This window comes from Clinocottus analis, unplaced genomic scaffold, assembly GCF_023055335.1.
Source record: "Clinocottus analis isolate CAN_PGR_092001 unplaced genomic scaffold, fCliAna1.0.p SCAF_40, whole genome shotgun sequence".
Taxonomy (NCBI): Eukaryota; Metazoa; Chordata; class Actinopteri; order Perciformes; family Cottidae; genus Clinocottus; species Clinocottus analis.
The window spans coordinates 230,072-255,706 of NW_027176154.1; the positions used below are offsets into that span (position 1 = coordinate 230,072).

Genomic DNA, 25,635 nt, shown 5'->3' on the forward strand with positions numbered 1-25,635 from the left:
GAAGGCCAACGGGACGCACCGACACGCGGACAGACTTGACAGAATAAATGTAAGTTGACACCGACCCAGTTGTGTCAACAACACACACACACACACACACACACACACACACACACACACACACTCACACACACTCACACACACTCACACACACACACAAAGAAAGAAAAACACCAGCACCGACAGGTAGACATATGTGGGACATGGCTAATGACAGGAAGCGCTTTAAAATTAGAAATAAGAGGAAGAGGAGACGACTGGTGAAGACTTGTGAGCTGACCTGCTTCAAAGAGGGATTTTCAAATAGACACACACACACACACACACACACACACACACACACACACACACACACACACATACATACCGCTGGTGTTACTCTTGTATATTTATGTATTTATTCTTTCTTTAAAATTCAGTATTGTAGATTTTTTTTAATCGTTTTTTTTTGTCGTTTATTATTTATATTTTGATTTTATTTTGCATCTTCACCCTGTTTGTTGCGCTAAATTATGAAATTCCCCCGCTGCAGGGCTGATAAAGGAATATCTAATCTACTGTAATCTAATCGTATCGCCTGATACTGACAATATTATATGTTTATTTTTTATTTTTTGCTCTTTTTTTCAATCAAAAGATAATAATAATGCAGCAGAATCAGACGTGACGACGCGCGTCGCTTTTCCGGTTCATAAGGTTTGAGAAGAAGATGAAAACAAAAAGATATTTAAGAATCGTAATTAAAAAAATAAAAGTCTCTGAGGACATTTCGACGCGTTTGATTGACAGCTGAGTTCAACACGTTTAAAAGACTCTTTTTCATATTTTTCATGTGCAAAAATACAAAATGAGGGAAATTTGTGGTATTTTTGGAGCAGCTGATCCTGTTTTCACCACGAAGCCCCTGAAGCTGAGACGAGGAGGCGTGACGTCATCACCTGCCTCCTCCCACACGGACAGAACAGCTGAGCGGCAGATTGTGTGCGTGTGTGTGTGTGTGTGTGTGTGTGTGTGCGTGTGTGTGTGTGTGTGTGTGTGTGTGTGTGCGTGTGCGTGTGCGTGTGTGTGTGTGTGTGTGTGTGTGTGTGTGTGTGTGTGTTTATGCCCCTCAACGTGTCCTCATGCAATAATTTGTTTGAAATCTTACGAAAAAGTTCCTCTGAAAGTCAAGCGACACTTTACACTCGGAACACGCAAACTGTTTTTCAAAATAAAAGCACTTAGTTTGGTTTCGGCAACTTAACTTTCTAAGGTTTAATAAAAGGTTCAAATTAATTAAATATGACTTAAGTACACAACTTAAAAACAGGATTAATGATCATGTGACGTCTGAATGACTGGAATTAAAAAAATTTTTTTTAATGATTAAATAAACTTTTTTTTTGCTTTTTTTGAAGTTTGTTTTCTGTGTTTTTATGAGTAGAAACGTTTACGCTGCGACTGCACCAGCACCCCGGGTGAAAGGGATTAATAATCTTTATAGGATTACCTGGAACAATAAAGGTTAAATACATTTAATTAAATAAATAATAAAAGGCTGAAAACACCAGTTTTCTTTACCACCTAAAGTTTCTTAATATCTTAAAATATGAGAAATGTGCTATTAAAAGTTTTATTAACGAAATCAGTGATATCTTTAAATAAAACACTCAAAATGAACAATTATTGTCGATTAATTAAGTACAAATAATATGCAGGTTTAATATTAATGAATCTTGTGAATGTTGAGTAGTACTACATCTGTTCTAAAGTACTGCGTTCAGTACTACTACTACTACTACTGTCACTAGTAATCCTACGTTGTTGCTTTTTGTATTGAAGTGTTGCAAAAGTGAGAAATATTGTAACACAAATAATTTGTTGTCGTTCTTGCCTCAAAGTCACAGCCGCTAAAAATGTATTATTACGATTATACGATCATTTATTTGCCCAAAAATATATATATTTTTAATCAATAAAAGCGGTAAAATAATAAATAACTGAGTGCAGACAAACAAAATGATTCTATTCATATTTATTTGAAAACAACAATCCATTTTTTCCACTTCTACTGCGATCCCTGGGCTCATACATGAGATATGTATTAAATCCACAGAACACCATCACAAAGTTACCCTTTTATATGCACGTTTACCTTTTTTTATTCATTTTTTTGTCCTTTTTCTTTTTGTATCGTTGTCATTTCTATACAATGACTTGTGCTTTGATATCTTTGAGAGAGCGAGAGAGAGAGAGCGAGAGAGAGAGAGAGTTAAAGACATCATTGTTGTCATGATAAGTGTACACAACAGAGGATCCCAATAGAAAAGAGTCGTAACAAGAGGATATACTGGTTCGAATACACGATACACAATACAGAGGTACACACTCACATCGCCGCCGGCCCGGCTCCGCCCCCAAAACTGTCACAAAGAGGCGTGTCACTGAAATCGAGCTCCGCCTCCTGATTTTAGGGATTTTTATTTTTTTTTAAGAACGCATTTTGCTACAAAAAGGCTGTGCAGAAGAAGAAGAGGTCAGAAAGAAAGAAAAGCAGAAACAGCCTCGAAAGTCACAACCGCTAAAAATGTTTTATTACAATTATTTATTTGTTTTTCAGACAGTTTTGGGGCTCAGAGCGCAGAGCGGCCGTCCTCAACGCCGCCGTCGAGATCAAAGTCTGCTGCCGAAAACAGAACGAAAAATAAAAAGTGTTCATAGGTCCTAAGAAATGTAGATAAGGTGCTTCAGTCAGAGGTTTGGTGCTCGCAGCCCCAGAAGTAAAGCCACTAAAGAAGAGCGCCGGTGGGTCGATGCCACAATGTGATGTCAGAAGAGATGAGGGGGAGGGAGGGGGCGGGGCCTGAATATTTATATTTACTGAATATTTACATGGACTGGAATGTTTTCCTGTTCAGGGATCCAACGATTAAAAGTGTTTCATTCAAGCAAAGATGGTTTTTTTCCAGGAAGTGGGACTAAACCTTCAACGTGTGTGTCTGTTTGTGTGTCTATGTGTCTTTTTGTGAGCGTGTGTCTGTTTGTGTGAGCGTGTGTCTGTTTGTGTGAGCGTGTGTCTGTTTGTGGGTGTGCTTATGTGTCTGTTTGTGACTGTGTGTCTGTTTGTGTGCGTGTGTCTGTTTGTGTCTGTGTGTCTGTTTGTGTGCGTGTGTCTGTTTGTGTCTGTGTGTCTGTTTGTGTGCGTGTGTCTGTTTGTGTCTGCTTGTGTGAGTCTGTGTCTGTTTGTGTGAGTCTGTGTCTGTTTGTGTGAGCCTGTGTATGTTTGTGTGTCTGTGTGCATGTGTCTGTTTGTGTGTCTGCTTGGTGTGTGTCTATTCATGTGTGCGTCAGTCTGTTTTTGGGTGCGTGTGTCTGTTTGTGTGTCTGTTTGTGTGAGCCTATGTCCGTTTGTCTGTTTGTTTGTGGGCGTGTGTGTCTGTTTGTGTGTCTGTTTCTGGGCGTGTGTGTCTGTTTGTGTGTCTGTTTGTGGGCATGTGTGTCTGTTTGTGTGCGTGTGTGTCTGTTTGTGGGCATGTGTGTCTGTTTGTGTGCGTGTGTGTCTGTTTGTGTGCATGTGTGTCTGTTTGTGTGCGTGTGTGTCTGTTTGTGTGTCTGTTTGTGGGCATGTGTGTCTGTTTGTGTGCATGTGTGTCTGTTTGTGTGTCTGTTTGTGGGCGCGTGTGTCTGTTTGTGTGTCTGTTCGATGCAGACGTCGTGTTCATTCACTTAATGCTGAGAGTCTGAGCATCGTAAAATAAAAAAAGGGGAATTAAAACCACGAAAAGTAAGAAAACAACCAGAGAGGCGAAGCGGAGGAAAGATACACGCGAAGAGCAAAACCCTGTGAATGTGTCTCTAAATGTTAAGTGCAGATGACAGATAGATAGACAGGTAGATAGATTCTATATACGCATGTATTCATATGCTGGGTAAATATTCTGGTAAATCTTACTTCTATGTGGTTACAGCTCCACGTAGACATATACATAAATATCTCACATGTAAAGCGTTTACAGTGTACACGTCCTCGCCCTAATGTGAGCTTAGCAAAACCTCCATGCTTCACATAGAAAAAGGCATCCACGACATTTAAGAAAAAATGTACAATTTTATGAAACATGGTAACAATAATAAATAGTATTATAGAATTGCCGCTGTACACGAAAAAAAAGCAATTTTTTTTTATTTCACTCATATAAAAATATGTTTTTTAGTGCAACCGTACGTAATAGTAATATCCATAAACTTCACATCGCTTGTCGAGACTTTAAGGTGTCCAAAAAGAGAAAAGAAACACAGGAAGTGAGGGAGGGGAAGGAGGGAGGAGGGAAGGAAAGGGAAGGAGGGATGGAGGGGATTGCATTTATTACAAAGCTGATACGTGATAGTAAATATGTATTTACATTTACTTTCCTGCTTGGTTTGCTCATCAGAATATTGAGCAAAGAAAACAAACAAAAGATGAAAGAAAAGGCACACACGTAGCTGTCGGATTATCTCCTTCCTCTTTTCTCGTTGACGTACCGCTTCAACAAAAAGTCTTCTACGTTTCTGTTTTTGTGTTTTTTGTTGCTGGGAGTCGCCGTCGTCCTCCAGAGTCTTTAAATACGAAGTGCAGGCCGGTTGAACCGACTTAAAACCTGCAGCGGGCCGTCTTTTAATCTCGTTTTTTATCATTTTTGACGAGAGCTGTTTCTCTTTGTGTGTGTGTGTGTGTGTGTGTGTGTGTGTGTGTGAGAGAGAGAGTGTGTTTGTGTGTATAAACTGAAGTAGAATATGTGTGTACAAGTGTGCAAAAAGTTTTTCTCTCTCTCTGTTGCACTTCATCCCTTCCTAATATCCCAGAAAACTGACATGAAAGCCGCCGCTCCTCCTCTTCCTCCTCCTCTTCCTCCTCTTCCTCGCGCCCTACGACACGTCCCTGCTCCTCTTTGTGCTTTCCGCTCCGCCGTCTCTCTCCGTCTTGAGCGGCGTGGACGCCGAGGGAGGCGGCAGGGCCTCCGACGCCGGGCTGGGAGGAGGGTGAGGAGAGGAGGAGGAGGGGGAGGAAGAGGAGGAGCAGGAGGAGGAGAGAGAGGGGGAGGCGGAGATCGCCGGGCGGTGAGGCCTGACCTCCAGGCCGCTAAAGTGCTGGATCCCGGGACCTTGCGGGGGGGAAGGCGACGGGTGAGGAGAGGGAGGCGACATGGAGCTGGACGGCGAGGATGGAGAGCAAGAAGTTCTGGCTCCTCCTCCTCCTCTAAGCTCCTCCTCCTCGATGCAGAGGGAGGCGATGGCCTTGGTGCAGGTGTGGATGCTCTCCTCCTGCTGCTCCGGCCTCGCCCCTCCTCCTCCTCTTCCTCCCCCGCCTTCCCTCTCCTGCGACGAGGGGTGAGGTGAAGTAGACTCCCTCCGCCTCTCTCCTCCTCCTCCCCCTCCTGTGGCGTGGGGGGAGGCGGCCTCGCCGGAGGCGGAGTCCTCCGATGTGCTCTTGTGCAGCAGCAGCAGGCGGGAGGCGCTCGGCGGCGCCCCCTGCTGGCCCAGAGGGGAGGTGACGGAGGCCGGGACGGAGCGCACCATCTGGATCCCCCCGATGGGGATCATCGGGAGCGGAGAACGCACCTGAAGGGAGCGGAGAGGTTTGAGTCCCACATGGTGCCTTTGAGCTGCATTACAGCACTCTATTAAATATTCAATTAATCTTTACACTACTTTTTAAAAAAATCGCTCTTTTGAGTAAATCTGTGAATTAATTTAATTTTGTGTGATATATTTTACTATTTTTAAATAATACTATCTTATTTTAAAGGGCTTCATAGTTTAGAATAAATTGTCAAAAACTTAGAGTAAACAAATAAATGAATAAAACAAATCATATTAAAAACATGTAAAAAAAAGTACCTTCACACTACTTTTTAAAGTAAATCTATGACTTAATTTCATTTTGTGTGATTTATTAAGCTATTTTTCAACAATACTATCTTTTTTTAACGCGCTTCAAAGAATAAAATAAAAAATTGCTAAAAAAATATAATAAAAAACTAAAATAGAAATACATGAACAAAACAAATCATATTAAAAAACATGTACAAAATAAGATAAGTACCTTAACACTACTTTTGAGTGTGAATTAGTTCCATTGTGTGATTTATTTAGCTATTTTCAAACTTTAAAGCGCTTCATAGAATAAAATAAATTGTTAAAAACACATAATTAAACATGAAGATAGAAATAACGCAGAGTCAGCACCTGCAGCTGGGAGTGCAGCGGCAGGTGGCTGAACAGGAGCTGAGGTGGTGACGACGAGACCAGACCATGTTCCTGGAAGCAGAAGAAGAGACACTGTTCATTAGCATGGTCACACACACACACACACACACACACACACACACACACACACACACACACACACACACACACACACACACATAAATGAAGGCTCCTTGGTGAGGAGTTCTGGTCGTCAGGCTGAGGAAATTGAACGCCAGCTCCTGGAGCCGGAATAACGCTTAAAACATGATTCTGCAGCAGCAGCAGCAGCAGCAGCAGCAGCAGCAGCAGCAGCAGCAGCAGCAGGGTTTGAAGTCGGGCTCTTAAGAAGAAAAACAGCCGCGTTATTAACCACGGCGACGCCGGCCAAGATCCCATTACCACGGAAACCCAGCGGCCCCGTCTTCAATCAGCGCTCTGCGTCCATCTGACTCGCTCTTCATTCCCTCATCCTCTCTGAATGCTGCTGCTCCGCCTGCCAGACGCTTTCTGCTGCTTCTTTCTTTCTTTCTCTCTCCTCTCCGTCCTTTTCCCCACATCTCTGCTGCAGGTCGACCGCAGCGAGAGCGTCACAACGTTTTCTAAATCTCACTGAAGCACCTGAATGTTACGCGAAGAAAACTGTGAGAACTCCACCCTGAGAGCAAAGTCTCAAAGTCCACCAAGGTGACAACCTCCGGTTCTGAAAGGTGCCTTAAAAGCTGCATTCTCTCTCCTGACCACCAGGGGGCGACTCCTCTGGTTGTATAGAAGTCTATGCTTCATGTGTTAAAGCTGCATTCTCTCTCCTGACCACCAGGGGGCGACTCCTCTGGTTGTATAGAAGTCTATGCTTCATGTGTTAAAGCTGCATTCTCTCTCCTGACCACCAGGGGGCGACTCCTCTGGTTGTATAGAAGTCTCTGCTTCATGTGTTAAAGCTGCATTCTCTCTCCTGACCACCAGGGGGCGACTGCTCTGGTTGTATAGAAGTTCAAAACTGTCAGTCCACGAAACAACCTTCTCTGAAACAGGAGCAAAAAAATCCTTTTTGACGATTTCTTTTTTTTCAAAATTTCGGAAAAAATTTTTTAGTTACCTTTTTTTCCGTTGACACAAAAAAAGTCAACGGAAAAAAAAAATCTACAAAAAAAAAAAAAATCCAATACATTTTTTGTTTTCCTAATTTTTTGTGGCGGAAGTTGGCTTGCATACAATTATTCCGACTTCAGGGCCAAAATCCAACCGTTTTTGGGACTAACAGGATAATATACGGAAGAACTGCTCTTACTTCTGGACCGTGTTCATTGTAGGTCCACTCTGGTTGTATAGAAGTCTATGCTTCATGTGTTAAAGCTGCATTCTCTCTCCTGACCACCAGGGGGCGACTCCTCTGGTTGTATAGAAGTCTATGCTTCATGTGTTAAAGCTGCATTCTCTCTCCTGACCACCAGGGGGCGACTCCTCTGGTTGTATAGAAGTCTATGCTTCATGTGTTAAAGCTGCATTCTCTCTCCTGACCACCTGGAGGCGACTCCTCTGGTTGTATAGAAGAGCTTACCGTCTCCATATCTGTGTTGGTTCGGTGTCGGCTCAGCTCCGCCGGACCCAGCACGCCGCCCTGGTGACTCGTCCTGAGGCCGCGCGACCCGCTCGGCTGGCTGCTGGTCACACAGCAAGAAGAAAATATCAGCACAACGTTTTCTTTCAAATCTGTCACCGTTGAAGTTGAAGATCGCAACCGGGAACTACGGTTGACCTTCTGGTTTTCATGGTATGCTACCGTCGGGTTACGAGCCGTTACTGCCCCGCCGCAGCCAGCTAGCGATGCTGCTAGTTCACCGACAACCACCGAAGGTAGCTGGGAGCTAGCAACAAGCTAGCCCGAAGGTAGCAGCGGCTTGTAACCCGACTTTCACGCTACTTGTGCACAATAAAGTACTGTACAATGACTGGAAATTGGCTTGACATTTGTGTGGATTTAAGAACAAACACACAACCCTGTGCTCACCCTTGGTGATGGAGGTGTTGGTGGAGGCCTCGGCGAGGAGAGACGGGCCGGATCATCGCCCGGTGGCGTCCTCGCGGCGAGAGGTCGCGCTTGTAGTCCCGTCCCGCCGGAGACGTCGGCCGAGAGAGCGGCGAGAGCAGCGAGAGGTGTCCCCTCCTGGGGGAGAGCTCCCGCCTGTAGCCGCCGCCCCCCGCCGCCGCCGCGAGCTCCCTCTTCGGCGAGAGGTGACGAAGAGGAGAGAGGTCCCGCCGGGGCGACAGGTGTCTGGCCCCGCGGGGCGAGAGGTCGCGCCGCGGCGAGAGGTACCGGCGGGCCGAAGGCGAGGAGGAAGGGGAGATCGGGGACGGGCAGCCGGAGCGGTCCGGCCCGGGCGAGGACAGGCGGGAGGACGGGGAGGACCGGTCCGGGGACGCGGCGCAGAGGTCGTCGTCCATGGAGGACGAGGAGGAGGACGGGGCGGGCGGAGCCAGCAGCCCGCCGCCGGCCAGCGGCCTGTGCGGGCCTCGCCGGTACTCGGCGTTGGCGCCGGGGTCGCCGGGCGGCGCCTGCGGCGTGATCTGGATGCTCGGCACGGTGGTGAAGTAGCCGAACGGCGGGGGCCTGTCGGCGGCGTTGCCCAGCAGGTCGGACGCCGGGTGGTGAGGCGGGCGGTGGGACGGGTAGTAGGAGGACGCCACGGCCGTGACGGACATGGAGGGCGGGCCGTAGGGCAGCGGGCTGGTGGAGCGCGAGCGGGTCCTCGGCGTGGAGTCGCCGTCGTAGTCGTCCTCTTCGTCGTCGTCGTCGTCCACCTCGTCGCCGTCGTCGTCCGAGTCATCGGCGTCCGAGAACTGGTGGTCCGCCATGGAGCCTCTGGACATCTTCTCCGACCTCTGGCCTTCGTCTCCGAGATCTGTGAGAGGAAGAGGAGGAGGAGTAAGAGATGGAGGAGGAGAAAGAGATGGAGGAGGAAGAAGAAGCCAATGAGGCAAGTGAGGACAGGGAAGTAGAGGAAGCGGGACAGAAAGGGAAGAGGAAAATGAAGAGGAAGAAAAAATAGAAAAAAAAGGAAAAAGTAAAAGGAGAGGAAGCAAGAGAGGAAGTAGAAGAAGAAATGGAGGTAATAAAGTAATAGAGGAATAGAGAGAAGAAAAGGAAGAAGAAGAAGAAGAAGAAGAAGAAGAAGAAGAAGAAGAAGAAGAAGAAGAAGAAGAAGAAGTGGGACCAAAGAAGAGAAGTGGAAGAGGAGGAAGAAGAAGAAAAAACAGAAAAGATGTGGAAAAGGGAAAGTAGAGGAAGTGGAAGGACGCCGAAGAGCAGGGAGCGACCACCAAACAAGGGAGGAAGAGAGAGAGAGAGAGAGAGAGAGAGAGAGAGAGAGAGAGATTAACTTGTGGTCACAGAAAGCGTTTGGATGTGAAAGTCAGAGCCGTTGGATCTCCCAGCAGCTCAGACGAGTCAGAGACAAAACACGTGAAACAAAGTTATGAGACAAAAGCTTCTCGACAGCCAGAAGCTGCAGCGACCTTCAACCTCATGAGGGATGTGAGGATGACGATGGTGACGAAGAAGAGGGTTTTTTTGTGGAATTGGGGGTTTTGGGAAGCTGAAGATGAAGACGAGTTCTTCAGCTCCAAAGAGCCGAGAAGTCAAAGTCACAGAAGTGTAAATTAATATTTATATCACACATTACTCTAGTTTTGATCTTTTCTTCCGTCTATTTAATTAACTTCTCCTGGACTTCCTCCACACACACACACACACACACACACACACACACACACACACACACACACACACACACACACACACACACCTTTTCTTCAATTATTATTGTTTGTTTTTGCCTTGTAAAGTGCTACAAATAAAATATATAATTATTATTATTATGTGTGAGATGAAACTAGTAAAAAAAAAAGAGAGAAAAAAAATGACAAGATACAATTTTAGAAATATCATGAAAACATTATAAGAGCACAAGATGTATAGTTTATTATTTAAATTTAAAATCTTTCATATAAACAAATATATATAATTTGCAATCTGCTACAATGTAAATAATGTAAATAACAACAAAAGCAAACGTTCTCGTCTCCTCGTGAGCCGCCCGGCAGCTCGACGGCGAACACAAACACAAAACTCATTTGTCTAATTTACAGCTTAATTATCAACGTTATGTAAAGATTTACGAGCTCATCTGTTCGGCAGCCTCCAGCGACGGACGATTTATTACCGGAGAATATTTTCACGGGGGAAGCCCCGCCCCCTTTTAGCCCGCCACATGTTCCCGGGTAATAATCCTCAGATGATTATCGTATCATCTGATTCACTCGAGAACAGCCGACGCTTGTTGCTACTTCTGAGTAAACTGCGGGGGGAAATACAAAGTTGTGGCTTTAAAAACTGTCCGTGGGAATATTTTAACAATCCAAACGAGCGGCGGAAGGATGAATTTCCTTCTTCCTCTTCTTCTGTTTTTAAAGCGGTTTTGTGGCTCCAGGTTGTTTGACATGAGTCCTGCTGTCAGGATGAGCTCTGCTTTCCATTACACTAACTGTCCATGTGCAACCGCAGCGAGCCAAAGACACTGCAGGCAGCAGGAAGTCAGTGTGTGTGTGTGTGTGTGTGTGTGTGTGTACTCGTACATCCATCTTTGTGAGGACCATTGCCTATTAGAGTTGTTGCGAGGACATATTTGTGTTTGCGGGTCCAGACTTGGTTTCATGGGTCAGGTTAGAATTAGGTTTAGGTTAAGGTTTATACAAGTGATGACAATGGAATTGTATTTCCATTGTCACTCATTTATGATAATTGCAACACTTTTTTCATAAAATGTTATAGTTTGATGCAACCTTCTGACCCACAGCAGTCGGCCTGTCTGAGGTAAAGTGTTGTGCAGTGGTGGTGCTTGAGGTTAGGGTGAAGGGATGTCCTCACAGAGATAGATAGCACAGGGATGTGTGTTTCGCTGTGTTTCCTACCTCCTTCCTCTGCCTCCGTGTCCTCAACGGAAGACATGGAAACTCCCAACTCCAAACACTTTTTCATATGAGCCTTGGACTTCATGTGCTTCGTCAGGTTTCCTACAACACACACACACACACACACACACACACACACACACACACACACACACACACACACACACACGTGTAGTTAGTTAGTTTGCATTTAAATGTACTTGTCTGATGAGGAGCGGATAGCTCGTGTACCAGCTCAGGCACGAGGATCTGGGATTTTAAGCCCCACCTTTTGTCTTGAAGGCGAAGTTGCAGAACTTGCAGACGTAGGGCCGCACGTCGGTGTGCGTGCGGATGTGCTTCTTCAGCATGCTGGGCTTCTTGCAGCGGATGCCGCACTCCTCGCAGATGTACTTCCCTCGACCGCGACCGCGGACGTACACGTAGTCCTCGTTGGACTTGTACCTGGAAGACAAGAGACGGGGCGTGAACGGCGATGCATTGGTGATATTTTTTGTGAGATATGTAGAAATAAAACGTTGTCTTATGTTTGCTTTCAGAATAAAAGGAGCCATGATTAAGACGACCTTTTATTCTGAAGAATTAACTTGAAAAATTGTCACTAAGATTACCACATTTGTTTAAAAAATAGTGAAAATTGTGTAACCGATATTTCTTTCCAGGTCTTAAATGAAAATAAATTACGGAGGTAAAGATTAATATAGTTCACATGGACCTCCTTCTAAATAAAATATTAGGCTTTATGCCGGCATAAAATTAAACCCAACTGATACTAGAAGCTTTTTTACAACATTTGATGTTAAAAAACATCTTGCAACATATAATACAACATTTTTTCATGAGAATACCTCAATTTATATTCATTTATAACACTTTTAATATAACACTTTTGGTGCAATACTTATACTTTTACACTTAATACACATTTTTTACATTTTTTTTAATTCCATTTGTATATTTCTATTTTTGTGTTTTACTGTTTAATTTTTAAATTGTGTTTTTATTATTGTGCTACTGTTCACTTATATTACTTGATCTGTGAATAAGGGCTGCTGTAATACTGTAATTTCCTCACAGAGGGACTAATAAAGGACTTATCTTTATAAATAAAATAAACATGACTCTCTTTGCAATCCAAAAGCATATTTTTTGGCTTTTCCTATATTGCACGTTCTTGTTTCCCATTGGCTGGTGTACACACATACATGACAAATAAATATGATATGTCACCAAACTCTATATTGTGACACGTTCTTTCCAATGTTCCTTTAATCTCAGTGTTTCCCTCTCGCATGAATGTACCTGTAAAAGCCTCGAAGAGCTACTACACATATAAAACATAAAAAGTTGACCTCTTCACAACCCGCACATATAATTCCGCTGCATAAAGATTTCTTTGTTTGGAGGGATCTGAAGCTAAAAGGGGAAACAATGGAGCGGTCCACCTCTCGGGTTTAGTGCTCGCGGCTTCATGCTTCTCCTTTTTCTTCCTCTAAAACCAGAAGACCACAGTCGTCCCTGAAGCCCCACTTATCCTTTTTTACAAGACTTAAAAAAAAACATCTCTGTCAAGACGTGATCTTCTCTCCCAAAAGAGGCTCCGAGTGAACCGGCGGACACTTGGCAGCCGGATCGGTTCGTCTGAAGTTACTGCCGTGACGGTGAGTCTTTACCTCTGCTGAGGAGACTCACGGAGAGGTGAAGACTCACGGAGAGGTGAAGACTCACGGAGGGGTAAAGACTCACAAAGAGGTAAAGACTCACAGAGAGGTAAAGACTCACAGAGAGGTAAAGACTCACGGAGAGGTAAAGACTCACAGAGAGGTAAAGGCTCACGGAGAGGTAAAGACTCACAAAGAGGTAAAGACTCACAAAGAGGTAAAGACTCACAGAGAGGTAAAGACTCACAGAGAGGTAAAGGCTCACGGAGAGGTAAAGACTCACGGAGAGATAAAGACTCACAGAGAGGTAAAGACTCACGGAGAGGTAAAGACTCACGGAGAGGTAAAGACCCACGGAGAGGTAAAGACTCACAGAGAGGTAAAGACTCACGGAGAGATAAAGACTCACGGAGAGGTAAAGACTCACAAAGAGGTAAAGACTCACGGAGAGGTAAAGACTCACGGAGAGGTAAAGACTCACGGAGAGATAAAGACTCACAAAGAGGTAAACACTCACAGAGGGGTGAAGACTCACAAAGAGGTAAAGACTCACAAAGAGGTAAAGACTCACGGAGAGGTAAAGACCCACGGAGAGGTAAAGACTCACAGAGAGGTAAAGACTCACGGAGAGGTAAAGACTCACAAAGAGGTAAAGACTCACAAAGAGGTAAAGACTCACGGAGAGGTAAAGACTCACAGAGAGGTGAAGACTCAAGGAGAGGTAAAGACTCACGGAGAGGTAAAGACTCACAGAGAGGTAAAGACTCACGGAGAGTTTAACCGGCTGCTTGAGCGGCTTGTAACAGAAAAGTTTGACCGGCTGCTGAAGCGGCTCGTTTCCAGTCTTGAAGCACTGAGGTGCTTCATGCCTCGTGGCGGTTCTTGTCTGTTAAAGGGGGTCAAACATCAGGTGCATCAAACAGCGTCTGCGTCCTTGAGGGGGAACGTGTGTCTTTCACTGCAGCGCGGTGGGAAATACCTGCGACCGCCGTCTGGGCCGGACGTTTACACAGCTGCAGCCGCGACATCGAAATACCATCGTTCTGTTTTATTGTCTTTTATTCGCGGGCGAAAGATCGGTGGAGCAGATTCTCTTTTCAAAACTACGGAAGCTCTCAAGCGCCACAGAGAAGTCACACATTGATTGTGCTTGCATGTGTGTGTGTGAGTGCATTCGTGTGTGTGTGTTCATGTGAGTGCATGTGTGTCATTGCCTGTTTGCATGCTTTATCCACTTATTGCTTTGAAAGTGTCCTTCGGGGACAAAATAGAATTACTTCACTGTCTGCTGCTTTTAATAACTCCCTGCATGTGTGTGTGTGTGTGTTTATATGTGTGTGTGTGCACAGTCTTTTTGGCTCTACTGTAAGACTATAAAATATTACGATGCTGTTCAAATGTCTTAAACGAGGTTCTCAGCTTCAACTCCATCTTTCAGACAATTATTTTACAATTTAACGCAGGACAAATTCCTCCGCTCCGTCACGTGGAGAAGAAGCTTCATGTGACTTTAATAACATCATAATCAATAACGAGGGATCTTCTTGGTTTCATTACAATCAATCAAATGTTTTTATTGCATCAAAATCTGCAGCAGATTGCTCCTCGCTTTGACGTGGAAAAGTCTCATCTGGGTGAAATAAAAAACAAACATCTGCGGTACAGCGAGAATGATGCTTTCTCTCTATCGATGCTCATAAAAGATTCTTGTTCTAATTCTGGTGTAAATTAATTGAAGTCTTTCTTAGAAATCCCTTTAATATACAAAAGTATATTTTAAACAAACAGCTGTGCAATAACCTTGACTCAATATCGTCGAAAATGTGCAAAATTGAGATCTAAATCCAATAATATTGAATTAAAGAATGAACAAAACTGTCAATGTCAGCTTTTGGTATTTTGTACTTAAGTACAAAGAAGAAAAGAACTGCCAACACACATTTTGTATCTGTCTTCTTATGTTTGCTGGATGTTTAGGAAGCTTAATGCCAAAAAAAACGCCAATAAATCACAATATTGTCCCCAATTTAAAAAAACAAGGCCACATATTGCAGACTTCAGTCAAGCCCTGAGGTCATCATCACATTCTACAACTTAAAAAAACTACAAATACTATGTTATTATAAGGGAGACACTTGTTCAGAAATACAACAAAATAAAATACGTGGAATGAAACTTCTCTTTAGTTCTCTGCAAATAAAATAAATAAATACATATGCTGATGTCAGCGTGAAGCAGCTTTTAAAACGCAGCTAATGAGAGACAGATCCGACTTCACGCCAGTCTATAAAAGCGAGAACAAGAATAATAAAAGCCGACGTCCAATCACAGCGAGGCAGCTCGAGTCGAGAGCCCGTGATGTGTTTACCAGCTCTGGCCCGACTAACAGGCCCGAATTAAGCCCAAAGAACAGGCTGTAAAAGGATAAGATCATATTCTTTTTATATAAATAAATACATATATATATAAATATATATGTCTCTCTTTTTATTACGCTTTTCATCGTCGTATTTCTCTCTGCTTACCTCCGCCTCAGAGGTTATATGTCTGTCTGTTTGTCCACATGATGGAGGGAAAAAATCCATACTAATATATAATCCGCATATACAACCTCTTAACACAACCTAAACAATACATATGATTCGGGGTGAGGGTTTAGGGTTTGGGCTTGAAGGGCTACACCTTATTCTTTGCTGTGAAAAGTTAGGATGGAAGATACGAGTAAGAGAGCCGTCACACTCAATAGATTCAGTGTTCCTCCATAACATTCAGGTCTCTCGTCGTTTCACTTTCAGGTGAAAATGTTAGAAATCTCAGATTCAAACCACTGTAAACACCTCACCAACAGTTCCTCGACCAAAGTGCTATCTGTGCACCAGATGTGACCGAAAGTCCTTTTGAGTTATCGCGCAAAGAAACCAAACAAGTGACCGAATAGATGGTGATCGTGAAGATAGAGAAATTGTTGATATCGTACTAATCATACACCTAGATCGTAAAGATCTCTATGTATGTGATACATAAGGACGTCTTTGTACATTTTCCCTTTGATCAATGGCTTTTAAAGTCTCATTGGGGTTTGAATTATTTAGCAGACAATGTATATTCTGGTAGTGTTCCCAGTCACGGGGAAAAAATAAATAGACGTCATATAGACTTTCAGTAATAGACTTTCAATCTGCCGTCTCGCTCTTACCCCGCCGGTCTCCAAGGACGGATGAAAGAAGCGCCAGAATAATATGTGTGATGTGATCTGCTGTTCAGCGCAAAGGCGAGCGGCAGGAACTACATTTAAATGCTCTGTCGTTCACCATCAAAAACGACCAAATATGGGCGCTCTTCACGCCGGTTGCTAGAATACCTTTGATGTTACGCAATATGTCACTTTATCGGACCACTCGCGAGGACGTACCCGCCTTCGAAGATCTTAATGCGGGTCGGTTCGTTGGCGGGCTGTTTGACCGAGACTTCCTTTTCCACCTGCTCCTCCTTCGAACGCTCCCACGACGCCACTCCCTTCATCTTCCTCCCGAAGTTACTGGCTTCAACCGGCATCAGCTCTGGTTTCAACTGGAGGGAAGAGCGAATAGGAAGAAAAGAGAGGAGAGGAGCACCGTGAAATAACCTTTTTACAATTCCTGTGCTGGAGTTAGGGCTGTGTGATTATGAAGGTAGATTTGTGTCTTTTTTACCCAAGCAAATTTCTTGTTTGTAAGTAAATTATCTCCAAATCTTTGCGCTCAATTCAAAAAAGTGCTCTCAAAAAAAAAAAAAACACCCTGAAAACTAAAATTCCCCCTTAAAAAAAATTGCTCTCAAAAAAAACAAACCTGCGCTCTCAATCAGAAAAGCTTGAGTTGGTTGAGTTGTGGACGGAGTGGGCGGGGCATGCGTAAGATGACATCTTACCTCAGTCGAGCCAATAACCAATAGAAACTCCTGCCTCATTCAGCAGCGCATGCCCCGCCCACGACAACAACAACTCCACTTGTAACGGATTGAGGGCGCAGGTTTTTTTTTTGAGCAATATTTTTTTGGAGCGCTTTTTATTTTTATTTTTTTTAACAAATTTGAGTTCTGAGAGCGTTTTTTTTTAAAAATTTTAGAGCAATTTCTTTAGCCTTTTTTTTTTGAGAGCAATTTTTTTGAGCGCTTTTTTTTAGGAGCCTTTTTTTCGAGCAAATTTGAGTTCTGAGTTTTTTTTTCAAAGAAATTTTTTTTTGGGCGTATTTTTTTTGGACAGGTTTTTTTTAGAGCAAATTTGAGTTCTGAGAGTTTTTTTTTTCCAGCGAATTTTTTTTTTAGAGCATTTTTTTTTTAAGAGCAATATTTTTGGAGAGTTTTTTTAGAGCAAATTTGAGTTCTGAGAGGTTTTTTTTTTCAGAGAATTTTTTTTGAGAGCATTTTTTTTTTTAGAGCAATATTTTTGGCGATTTTTTTTTAGAGCAAATTTGACTTATGAGATTTTTTTTTCAGAGAATTATTTTTTGAGAGCATTTTTTTTTTTTAGATCAATAATTTTGGAGATTTTTTTTAGAGCAAATTTGAGTTATGAGAGTTTTTTTTTCCAGAGAAATTTTTTTTTGGGAGCGTTTTTTTAGAACAATTTTTTGAAGGTTTTTTAGAGCAAGTTTGACTTCTGAGTTTTTTTTAAGAGCAATTTTTTTTGAGCGCATTTTTTTAGGAGCGTTTTTTTAGAGCAAATTTGAGTTCTGAGAGTTTTTTTTTAGATAACTTTTTTTTAGCTTTTTTTTTTTTTAGAGCAAATTTGATTTCTGATAAAGTTTTTTTTTCAGAGCAACTTTTTTGGAGCGTTTTTATTAGAGCAAATTTGAGTTCTCAGAGAGTTTTTAAAACATTTTTTAGAGCAATATTTTTGGAGTGTTTTTTTGGAGCAAATTAGAGTTCTGAGAGATTTTTTTTTTCAGAGAAATTTTTTTTGAGAGCATTTTTTCAGCCTTTTTTTTAGAGCAAATTTGAGTTTTGAGGGGTTTTTTTTAAAGCAATTTTTTAAGAGCGTTTTTTTAGAGCAAATTGGAGTTGAAAGTTTGTTTATCAGAGAATTTTTTTTAGCACATTTTTTGGAGCGTTTTTTTTTCTTCGAAATTTGAGTTCTGATTTTTTTTTTTGGAAATTTTTTTTTGGGGAAATTTTTTTTAGTGCGTTTTTTTTTAACGTTTCTTTTAGTGCAAATTTGAGTTCTGAAAAAAAAATAATTTCAGAGCAATTTTTTTTGGAGCGTTTTTTTTAGAGCAAATTTTAGTTCTGAGAGGTTTTTTTTCAGAGTATTTTTTTTAGAGCGTTTTTTTAATTAAGAGCAAAGATTTGGAGATAATTTACTTACAAACAAGAAATTTGCTCGGGTAAAAAAGACACAAATCTACCTTCATATGCGATACCAGTTTCAAATTTTAACAGGGTAAAACATTACAACACAACAGTTTGTGACACATAAACCGCCCACTATCAGTGGTCCTTTTCAGCGTCAACGAATGAATGTGTTTACTCAAGAGAAAAATACCGTGATAAACCGTGAAACCGCCAGAATCTTTGGCTAGATGGAATTCCTCTTTATTTGCACCCTTGCATGCACACTTATATGTCATTTTCTTCATATGTTTGAGTATTTTATTACCTGATCAAGCCTCAGCTTCCAGGCCACGGACGACACCAGCTTTCCAGAGCTGGGTGGCGACATGGCTGCAGTCGAGTACAAGGAATCAATGTTCCTCCTCTGTTTGGACCTCAGCAGTGCCAGCGCCGCCTTGGTGCTGAGGTTCAGAGGATTGGGGTTGTACGAGCTCACGCACCACGAGTTGTAGACTGAGCTGTGCAAGGACGTCTGGGTGCTGTTGGGCTTTGTGTAGTTCAGGAAACACCAGCTGACCCTGCTCGTCGTGCGCAGGCTCGGGAACTGGAGGAACTGATGAACGTCGGCCACGTCCGCGAGCAGCAGCGCCTGGCCCGCTGCTGCGGGTAACACTGCGCTCTGGTTGGCCGCGAGCTGCACCAGCATTTTACTGGGCGCTTGCTGATCTGTGCCGTCGGTGTCTTCTGTGTCGCTGGAGGACGCCATCGACTGGGGGCTGGAGCCGCGGTCCGGGACTGAATCGTCCACGTCGAGCTCCTCTGGGGAGTCCCGACCCCCTGACACCGGGAAGCGGTCTGTGACAATCTGGAGAGGAGGAGTGAAGCTCTCGGCCCGAGGAACATCAGGAAGGTGGGGTGCAGAGGATCGGACTGGAATGGTGATCTTGGCGGCAACGGGGAAGTCGCCGAGCGGAGGAGAAGAGGACATCCTTTCCGAGTCGTCCATGGATCCCTCACTCTTCAGAGGCGCTCGCTGACCTCTGCCCTGCCCCTCCTCCGGCTTGATGCTGCTCTCGGCTCCGCTCAGCTCCACCGCGCTCATCTCCTTAACAATCTGTCCATACATCCTCTCCTCCTTCACTCTCTTCTGCTGCTTGGTCTCGATGAAGAGCTCCAGAGAGCTGGTGGGGGAAAGCATGCGCTTGCTGCCTCCGACGCCGGACCCCGAGGCGTCTGTGGTGGATATGGTGCCTGATGTTAGTGACAATGGGATCCCTGTGTTTAGGTGCTGCTCCGGTAGTGAATCTAGAGCACTCCAGAGTGGGTAGCGCAGCGCCGTGGCATCAGTGTGTCCGAGGAAGTGTGATAGGTTGAAGCCCGCCCCACTTATGCCTCCTCCAGTTCCTCCAGGGGGTTTGCTGACACTCACAGCAACAACTGAAGGAGACATCCTGCTGTTGTCGGCACCACCTGGCCTGGCTGAGCCTACGCCTTGTGCTCCACTGCCATGGGAGGCTACCAGCTGGCTAACACTAGTGTACATAACACTACCATACGACGGCATATGGGTTTGGATCCGCACAGGAACCAGCATACCAGGCAGCGACGAATGGGAGCCCAGGTTCTGGGTCGCAAAGACCGGTTGGACCTGTTGCAGAAGCATGGAGGCAGTGGTGGAGCTGGGCAGGGAGTGCTTGGAGGAAAGAGAAGCACAGTTTTGCTGTTGTTGCTGGGACAGGGGAGAGCTGCGAGATGAGAACGAGGCCGGGTACATTTGAGAGCTCGGCTTGTCTGATTTTCCTTCGTATGGCTGCTGATCGTGAATTTGCTGCAGGGAGTGAAGTGGTTGTTGTTTGTGGAGTGGGTGTCCAGGATGGGAGCCCGGCGATCGGATGTGAAGTTTTTGGAGTTGCTGCTGGGCCTGGAGGGTCAGCTGCTGTCTGGGTGTCTGACCGGCCTCCTGACTCCAGAACAGACTGGGTTGGTGGTAGGTAAGGTAGGGAGGACCACTCGGGTACTGCTGGAGAACTTCCTTATTCATGACCTCATGACCTTGATATTCTCCCTCAGATGAAGAGCCCTGAGTCTGCAAGCGATGCTGATGGGACCTATTGAGGAAAAAAGGTTGAATACGAGTATTATGAATACCATGACCAGTTGGAGAAGTAGGCAATTGCAATTGTTGGAAGAGTACTGGCAGTAATTAACAATTTGTCTTGAACTTTGCTCATCCCATCATAGTATAAGAAGAGCTATTAGTCATTTTAGGGTTGCGTAGGGAAACCCAGACTTTCTTACCTGCTGAAGAGAGGTTCGTCCTGCAGGCTGTCCTCACTGATACTATGCTGGATGTGATGCTGATAGTGCTGGTGGTGAGACCCTGCAAATGTGCATTAAAACATGAGAATGTACTGTATGTATACAAGTATTTTGAAGTGAAATTTTTCCCTACAAAAGAAATCACATATTGCAAGAATGTGGTCCTGATTTGTTGAGTAGATAAAGACCTCAAGACATGGTATCATGATATTGTTTTTGTGCTGTAATGCTAAGCTTACCACCAGTGCTACTGCCAATTCTCTTGGGTCTACTGGGCACATCGCAGCTGCTGTGGGGCGATCCCGTCGAGCCGGGCCATGAACCATGTTCCAGAACCTCCTGTTTGATTGGCATCTCAGCACTTCCTGGTTCCTGTGTGACTGCCTCTGGATACACACTAAGCGAAGCCTGATCAAATGAATGAAAGTATAGCTGGTCAGTTCTGTGTAACTCACAAAGTACACTAAGTATGCCAGAATGTAGGCGCAGTCACAATGCATTGATGAAGTGACACAACACCAGTTTCTAGTTGTACCTTGAACCTTACCGAGCCATATTTATGCTCAAACTAAATAACAATCATTACCTGGAGTTTCTTTTTCAAGAGTTCCAATTGGAAGTATTTATTATTACGCTACCTGTCGGACAAGATATCCACGTCGGCGATCCTTCATTGCAGAGGCACTAGAGTATATCTCTCCCTGTCTGGAGGTGGACAAGCTTCCGTAATCAAAGGATTTGCTGCGCATTTCCGTCAACTCTGTGGGCAGCGTGCAAGGTGCCTGCTCCGATGAAGACCTCCTCATTTCCCTCTGCTGGTGGTGGCTGGAATGACCACTTCCAGGTACCGTCAGGAACTCCGACTGCTTAGGTCCACCACCGGATGCCATTGAGTCATCCTGATTCAAAATCACCAAGACAATTGGTCAGTGTGGTTGTACTGAGAACTAGCTGTGTAATAATGTAGCAGAATCATTGTAGGGACCAATACAATGAAAACTGTCATGAAAACTGTGATAATAATGCTGGAGGGGTAGCTGAGGTACTAAATTATAATTGGGGTACCTGTTTGGTGGGCGAGGCGGATTTGAGGCCTTCATCTCTGTCAAAGGACATGGAGAAGGAAGAGGAGTGGGACAGGTTGCTCTCCTGACTGGGGCTGCGAGACAAGCTGGTGCAGGTGGACTCAAAGCTGGATTCCCCCGATGAATGCTCCATATCCGCCAGGCGCAGCCTCTTCTTCTTTGGTGGGAGCTTTTCCGATGGCATCTGGGCGAGTGTGTCACTCCTCTGCGGCAGCTGGAACTCCTCCACGTGTTGCGGCTGCTTCTCCGGTTCCTTGGTCATCGGAGCTTCTGTGTCTTTGTCAGGCTTGTCCGGCTCCTCCGTCACCCTGATCTCAGGAACTTGGATGTTGGGTTGTCGCACTAGCTTGTGTGGGATGGGATAAGGCTGGCCAGGTGATGCTGCAGCTGACGAAGATGAGAGGGAAGCCAGGTCACTGTCACTTTGCAGCTGCTGCTCCATGCTCTCTGTCCTCAGGAGGGCAGATTCGGGACTCAATGCATCTTCAAAGATATCTGTGTCGGACTGTTCAGAGTACTGGCTCGATAGAGCTTTATCTGAAGGCTGATACCCTGGCTGCTCAAAGGACTCTGACTTCTCAAAGGAATTTGGCCGACTGAGGGAGTTGGTGTGCTGGATGACTGATATGACATTCCCAGCTGCCTTCCTGCCCTCAGAGTCAGGAAAAAATGCAATGTCTTCAGAGCACATGCTGGCACAGGTATCAAAGCTGTCAGACTGGCTGTGAGCGCTCTGAAGAGAGCCTTTCCCCGTAGGGGTGGCTCTTGACCCATCGAAACTACCTTGTTTAAACTCATAGTCCCCTATCATCTCTACTGAACCGCTACAACTACTGTCACAATGCCCAGGGCTGTCCTCCTCATCCCCAACACTCTTCTCTTTCCTCCTTTTTCTGGTGGCTGTTTCTGACATACTAGCTTTAGTACCATATGGGCTGTAGGCGATGTGCTCGGGGATTCCCGGGTTGCACTCACCATACTTCATACCCAGAGATGAGGCTAAATTCTTGGGCATGTGTCCGTAGCCATCGGCCTCTCCTACGTGTGCCTCATTGGCAGAATGTTCAAACGCAGCCTGTCTTCTGAGTCGACGCCCCGGCGGGTAAAAGACATCGTCTGACGTCATCATCTCATCGAAGGAGTGGCTGCCTCGAATCGCAGGGGGGACACTGAGGTTAGGCGGGGAGGAGTTGGGCATGGAGTTACTCCTAATGAGCGTCCCAGAATCTGATGGAGGCTCCAGAAGCCCTGTACTGCTTTGACAGGGTCCTGTTGGATACTGCTTGGGATCTCCAGAGACTCCTACGTCACCTCTGAAACAGACATGATCCTCAGCTATCTTCCCCATGTCCAGAATAGCACCTGGTTGCTTTAAGCTAGCTAAGCTGGGGTCTGCACCCGCCATCCCCACCGTTATAGACTGCCTGGATCTGGAGTTGGGTCGGTAGTACCAAGTCCGACCAAACATAATCTCTTCGTACGTCTTGGCGTGAGTAGTCGGAGGGCTAATCTGCTGCTCTGCACTCTCAGAGCGTGAAAAGTAGCCGGAGTCTGTGCTGCCTTTGCTGTGAGGACTGAGGAGGTTTAAGGACTGCGACATGACAGATTCAGAGTCCTGACATTTTTTCTCATTCAGCCTCAGGGCCAAACGTTGTTTGATGGTCGGGGAGTCATCCAGTGAATGCGCTCTTCCAGCGTGCGATGCCAACATGTGGTGTGATCCCTTGATGTCCTGAAAGGGCGGGCACTCCATCCCTGTGGAGGGGAGTCCCCCGAGCTTGGGGACAATAAGGATAGGCACTTTCATAGACCCCACCAGGAGCTCTTCAGCTGAGTCTGCATATGCTGGTTCCACACCACCTAGACAGTGAAGAAAATAGAGCGTGATATAGAAAAAAGGTAAAGCAGAAGTAGTTGTACACATAGAGAGCATGTATATGTAAGATTGTAAATTGGCATGTTTTTCAAAATTGACAAAATCTAACTTTTTTCCCCTTTTGAGTCTTGGTCAAATATAATAAAAGGTTCGTACCAAGCAGTTCACGCATTAAAACAATTACCACCAATTGATTTGTGAGGATAAATATATGCATATACATTTTTTTACGGATGTTTCTCAACATGGGAAAATGACCTGTGTTCTTGTCAGCTTCAAAGGGGATCTGCGGTATCGGGCTGTCTTTGTCCGTCAGCATGGTGGAGCCGTCCAGACCTTCCTCGTCCGTATCGGTACTCTGCTCTCCATCTGAGTGGACCTCGGCCTCGCCCACTGGGGATGCCTGGTCCATGTCCCCGCCGCGGGCCGCGGCCAGCTCTGAAAAAGGTACGAGTCCGGCCTTGATGGCGTGAGCGTGGGACTTGCGATGCTTGTAAAGGTTGCTCTTGGTTTTGAAGGAAAAGCCACAGGGAACGCAAGGATATGGCCTCTCTCCAGTATGCGAGCGGATGTGCTTCTTTAAGACGCTGGGCTTGGCGCAAGCTCGGCCACAGTAGTGACAGATGTACTTACCGGGCTTCTTCGGCTTCTGCTCTTTTTTGCTGTAGCCCTCCTCCCCGGGCTCAGGGCCTGACTGAGAATACTGTCCGAAGGAGCTGGGTAAACTGGGAGATTTCTGGCGGGGAAACCTCCCTGCTCCAGCCCCGTGAGGATGAGAGTGTCCCGGATGTCCGACGGGGTACAAGTCATCCGAGGCCAACTGGCCTACAAATGGCCAGGCGTGAGGCTCTAGGCCCGGCTGGGGTTTGGCTCCTGAGAGGAAACGCTCGGTTTGGGGGTGCTGAGGGTACGGTTGGCCGAGCTGGTAGGAGTATCCCCTCGGGAACCCCTGAGCAAAGGGCCCTTGCGGGTCTTGAGATGGCGGACCTCCCATAGCCCCAACTGCAGAAGGTCCAGATAGCAGCTTCCCAGAATTCCCTGTAATTGCGTACTTCTGCTGGGGCGCTGATCCCCCCGTGGCACCGCAAGGCAAACTCTCCCGCTGTTTTGCCTCCGGGTCAGCAAAAGTGCTTCGTTTGGTGGTAGCAGAGGACTCGGACGCCCACTTTCTCTGCAGAGACGCTTTCTCCTTCACTGTTTCCTTGCTTAAGCATCTCTGCCCAGCGGCAGCTGATTCACGAGCCTCCATTTTTTTCGTGGCCCTCTTCTGTGGGCTAGAAGAGGGGAGGTGGGGGATCTGGGGAGGTTACAAGGTCCCAAAACTACCGGGCATGATAGCTGAACCTTTGACGGCTGCCGAGAAGTTCACAGAAACAGGAAGTGTCCGTCCATCGCTGAGTAGACTGATTGTAAAGCCAGGCTGGAAACAGGAATCAGGAAGTGGAAATAAAAGAGGAGGTCTAGTGGATAACATCAGAAATGTTTCTCTCCTTTTGCCATTTTGTAAACACTAAAGTTGCCGTGCGTTGTTTTTCTGTCCAATTCATTGAAAGACAAGAATCCTTGAGTGATCTGGGGGGGACACAAAGAAGAAAACATGTTGGGCCTGTGGAGCACATTTTGAGTCAACAGTGTATTTAATAGCTGCATAACACAAAGGTTAACACAATACATGGAATATTATCGAAGGGCGAATACTAACTTTTCTTTCGAGAAAAGTGCTTGAAGATCCTCTTCCTTTCCCTTCAAGAGTCATCCAGTTTTCCCAAGCAGACCTGAAGCAAAACAACAGAGAGGAAAAAAGCCAATTAGTTTTGTGATGAAATATTATTCATTCATGAAATCCCCAAATCAATTAATGATCTGTGAACCGACAGCCTGACATCTCCCTCTTACCACGACTTGGTTTGGTGGACAATGAGATGAAACATTCTGGCTGCTAAGTGCAACACAACACAATCTACTTGTTGTACAGAAAGGAGTCATTAAGTTGTCAAGATAACGCCTGATGTGCGAATGTAAATGTCATTGATTGCTCAGTTAGTTTCTTCTCATTGGAATCCATCTGTGCTTTTTCCACCCCTTTTTTCTCCCTCCCTCCCTCCCTCCTCCTTCCACTCAGTGAGTCACCGTTGCAATGCAAGCCCACGCTGTTCCTAAAAAGACACAAAGGCTTATAAATAGCGGCGTGGAAGTGACGTCGGAG

General features: G+C 45.2%; 1 protein-coding gene across 2 annotated transcripts; it reads right to left on the bottom strand.

Annotated features, from left to right (window-relative positions):
- Positions 1–3,329: 3,329 nt before the first annotated feature.
- On the bottom strand, positions 3,330–25,501 carry hivep2a (HIVEP zinc finger 2a). 2 transcript variants are annotated; one of them, XM_068598717.1, is made up of 14 exons: positions 25,132–25,501; positions 23,688–25,001; positions 21,534–23,413; positions 21,107–21,367; positions 20,708–20,876; positions 20,448–20,529; positions 18,475–20,257; positions 16,252–16,409; positions 11,447–11,622; positions 11,179–11,280; positions 8,219–9,110; positions 7,769–7,868; positions 6,208–6,279; positions 3,330–5,580 (listed from the first exon to the last, which is right to left on the bottom strand). In XM_068598717.1, the coding sequence occupies exons 2-14, from the start codon at positions 24,676–24,678 to the stop codon at positions 4,888–4,890; spliced, it is 7,359 nt and encodes a 2,452-aa protein (XP_068454818.1). In that variant the 5' UTR covers positions 24,679–25,001; positions 25,132–25,501; the 3' UTR covers positions 3,330–4,887. The 2 variants fall into 2 exon arrangements, with proteins under 2 accessions (XP_068454818.1, XP_068454817.1); XM_068598716.1 differs by having other exon boundaries at positions 7,769–7,871.
- Between the last annotated feature and the right edge of the window lie 134 nt (positions 25,502–25,635).

Bases quoted from the DNA above. Each gene is read 5' to 3' on its own strand.
- hivep2a (XM_068598716.1), bottom strand. From the start codon at position 24,678: ATGGAGGCTCGTGAATCAGCTGCCGCTGGGCAGAGATGCTTAAGCAAG. The intron at 20,258-20,447 runs GTAAGAAAGTCT...TTTCCTCAATAG, and splicing joins GACGAACCTCTCTTCAGCAG to GTCCCATCAGCATCGCTTGC. The intron at 9,111-11,178 runs GTAGGAAACACA...TTCCTCTCACAG, and splicing joins CACGGAGGCAGAGGAAGGAG to ATCTCGGAGACGAAGGCCAG.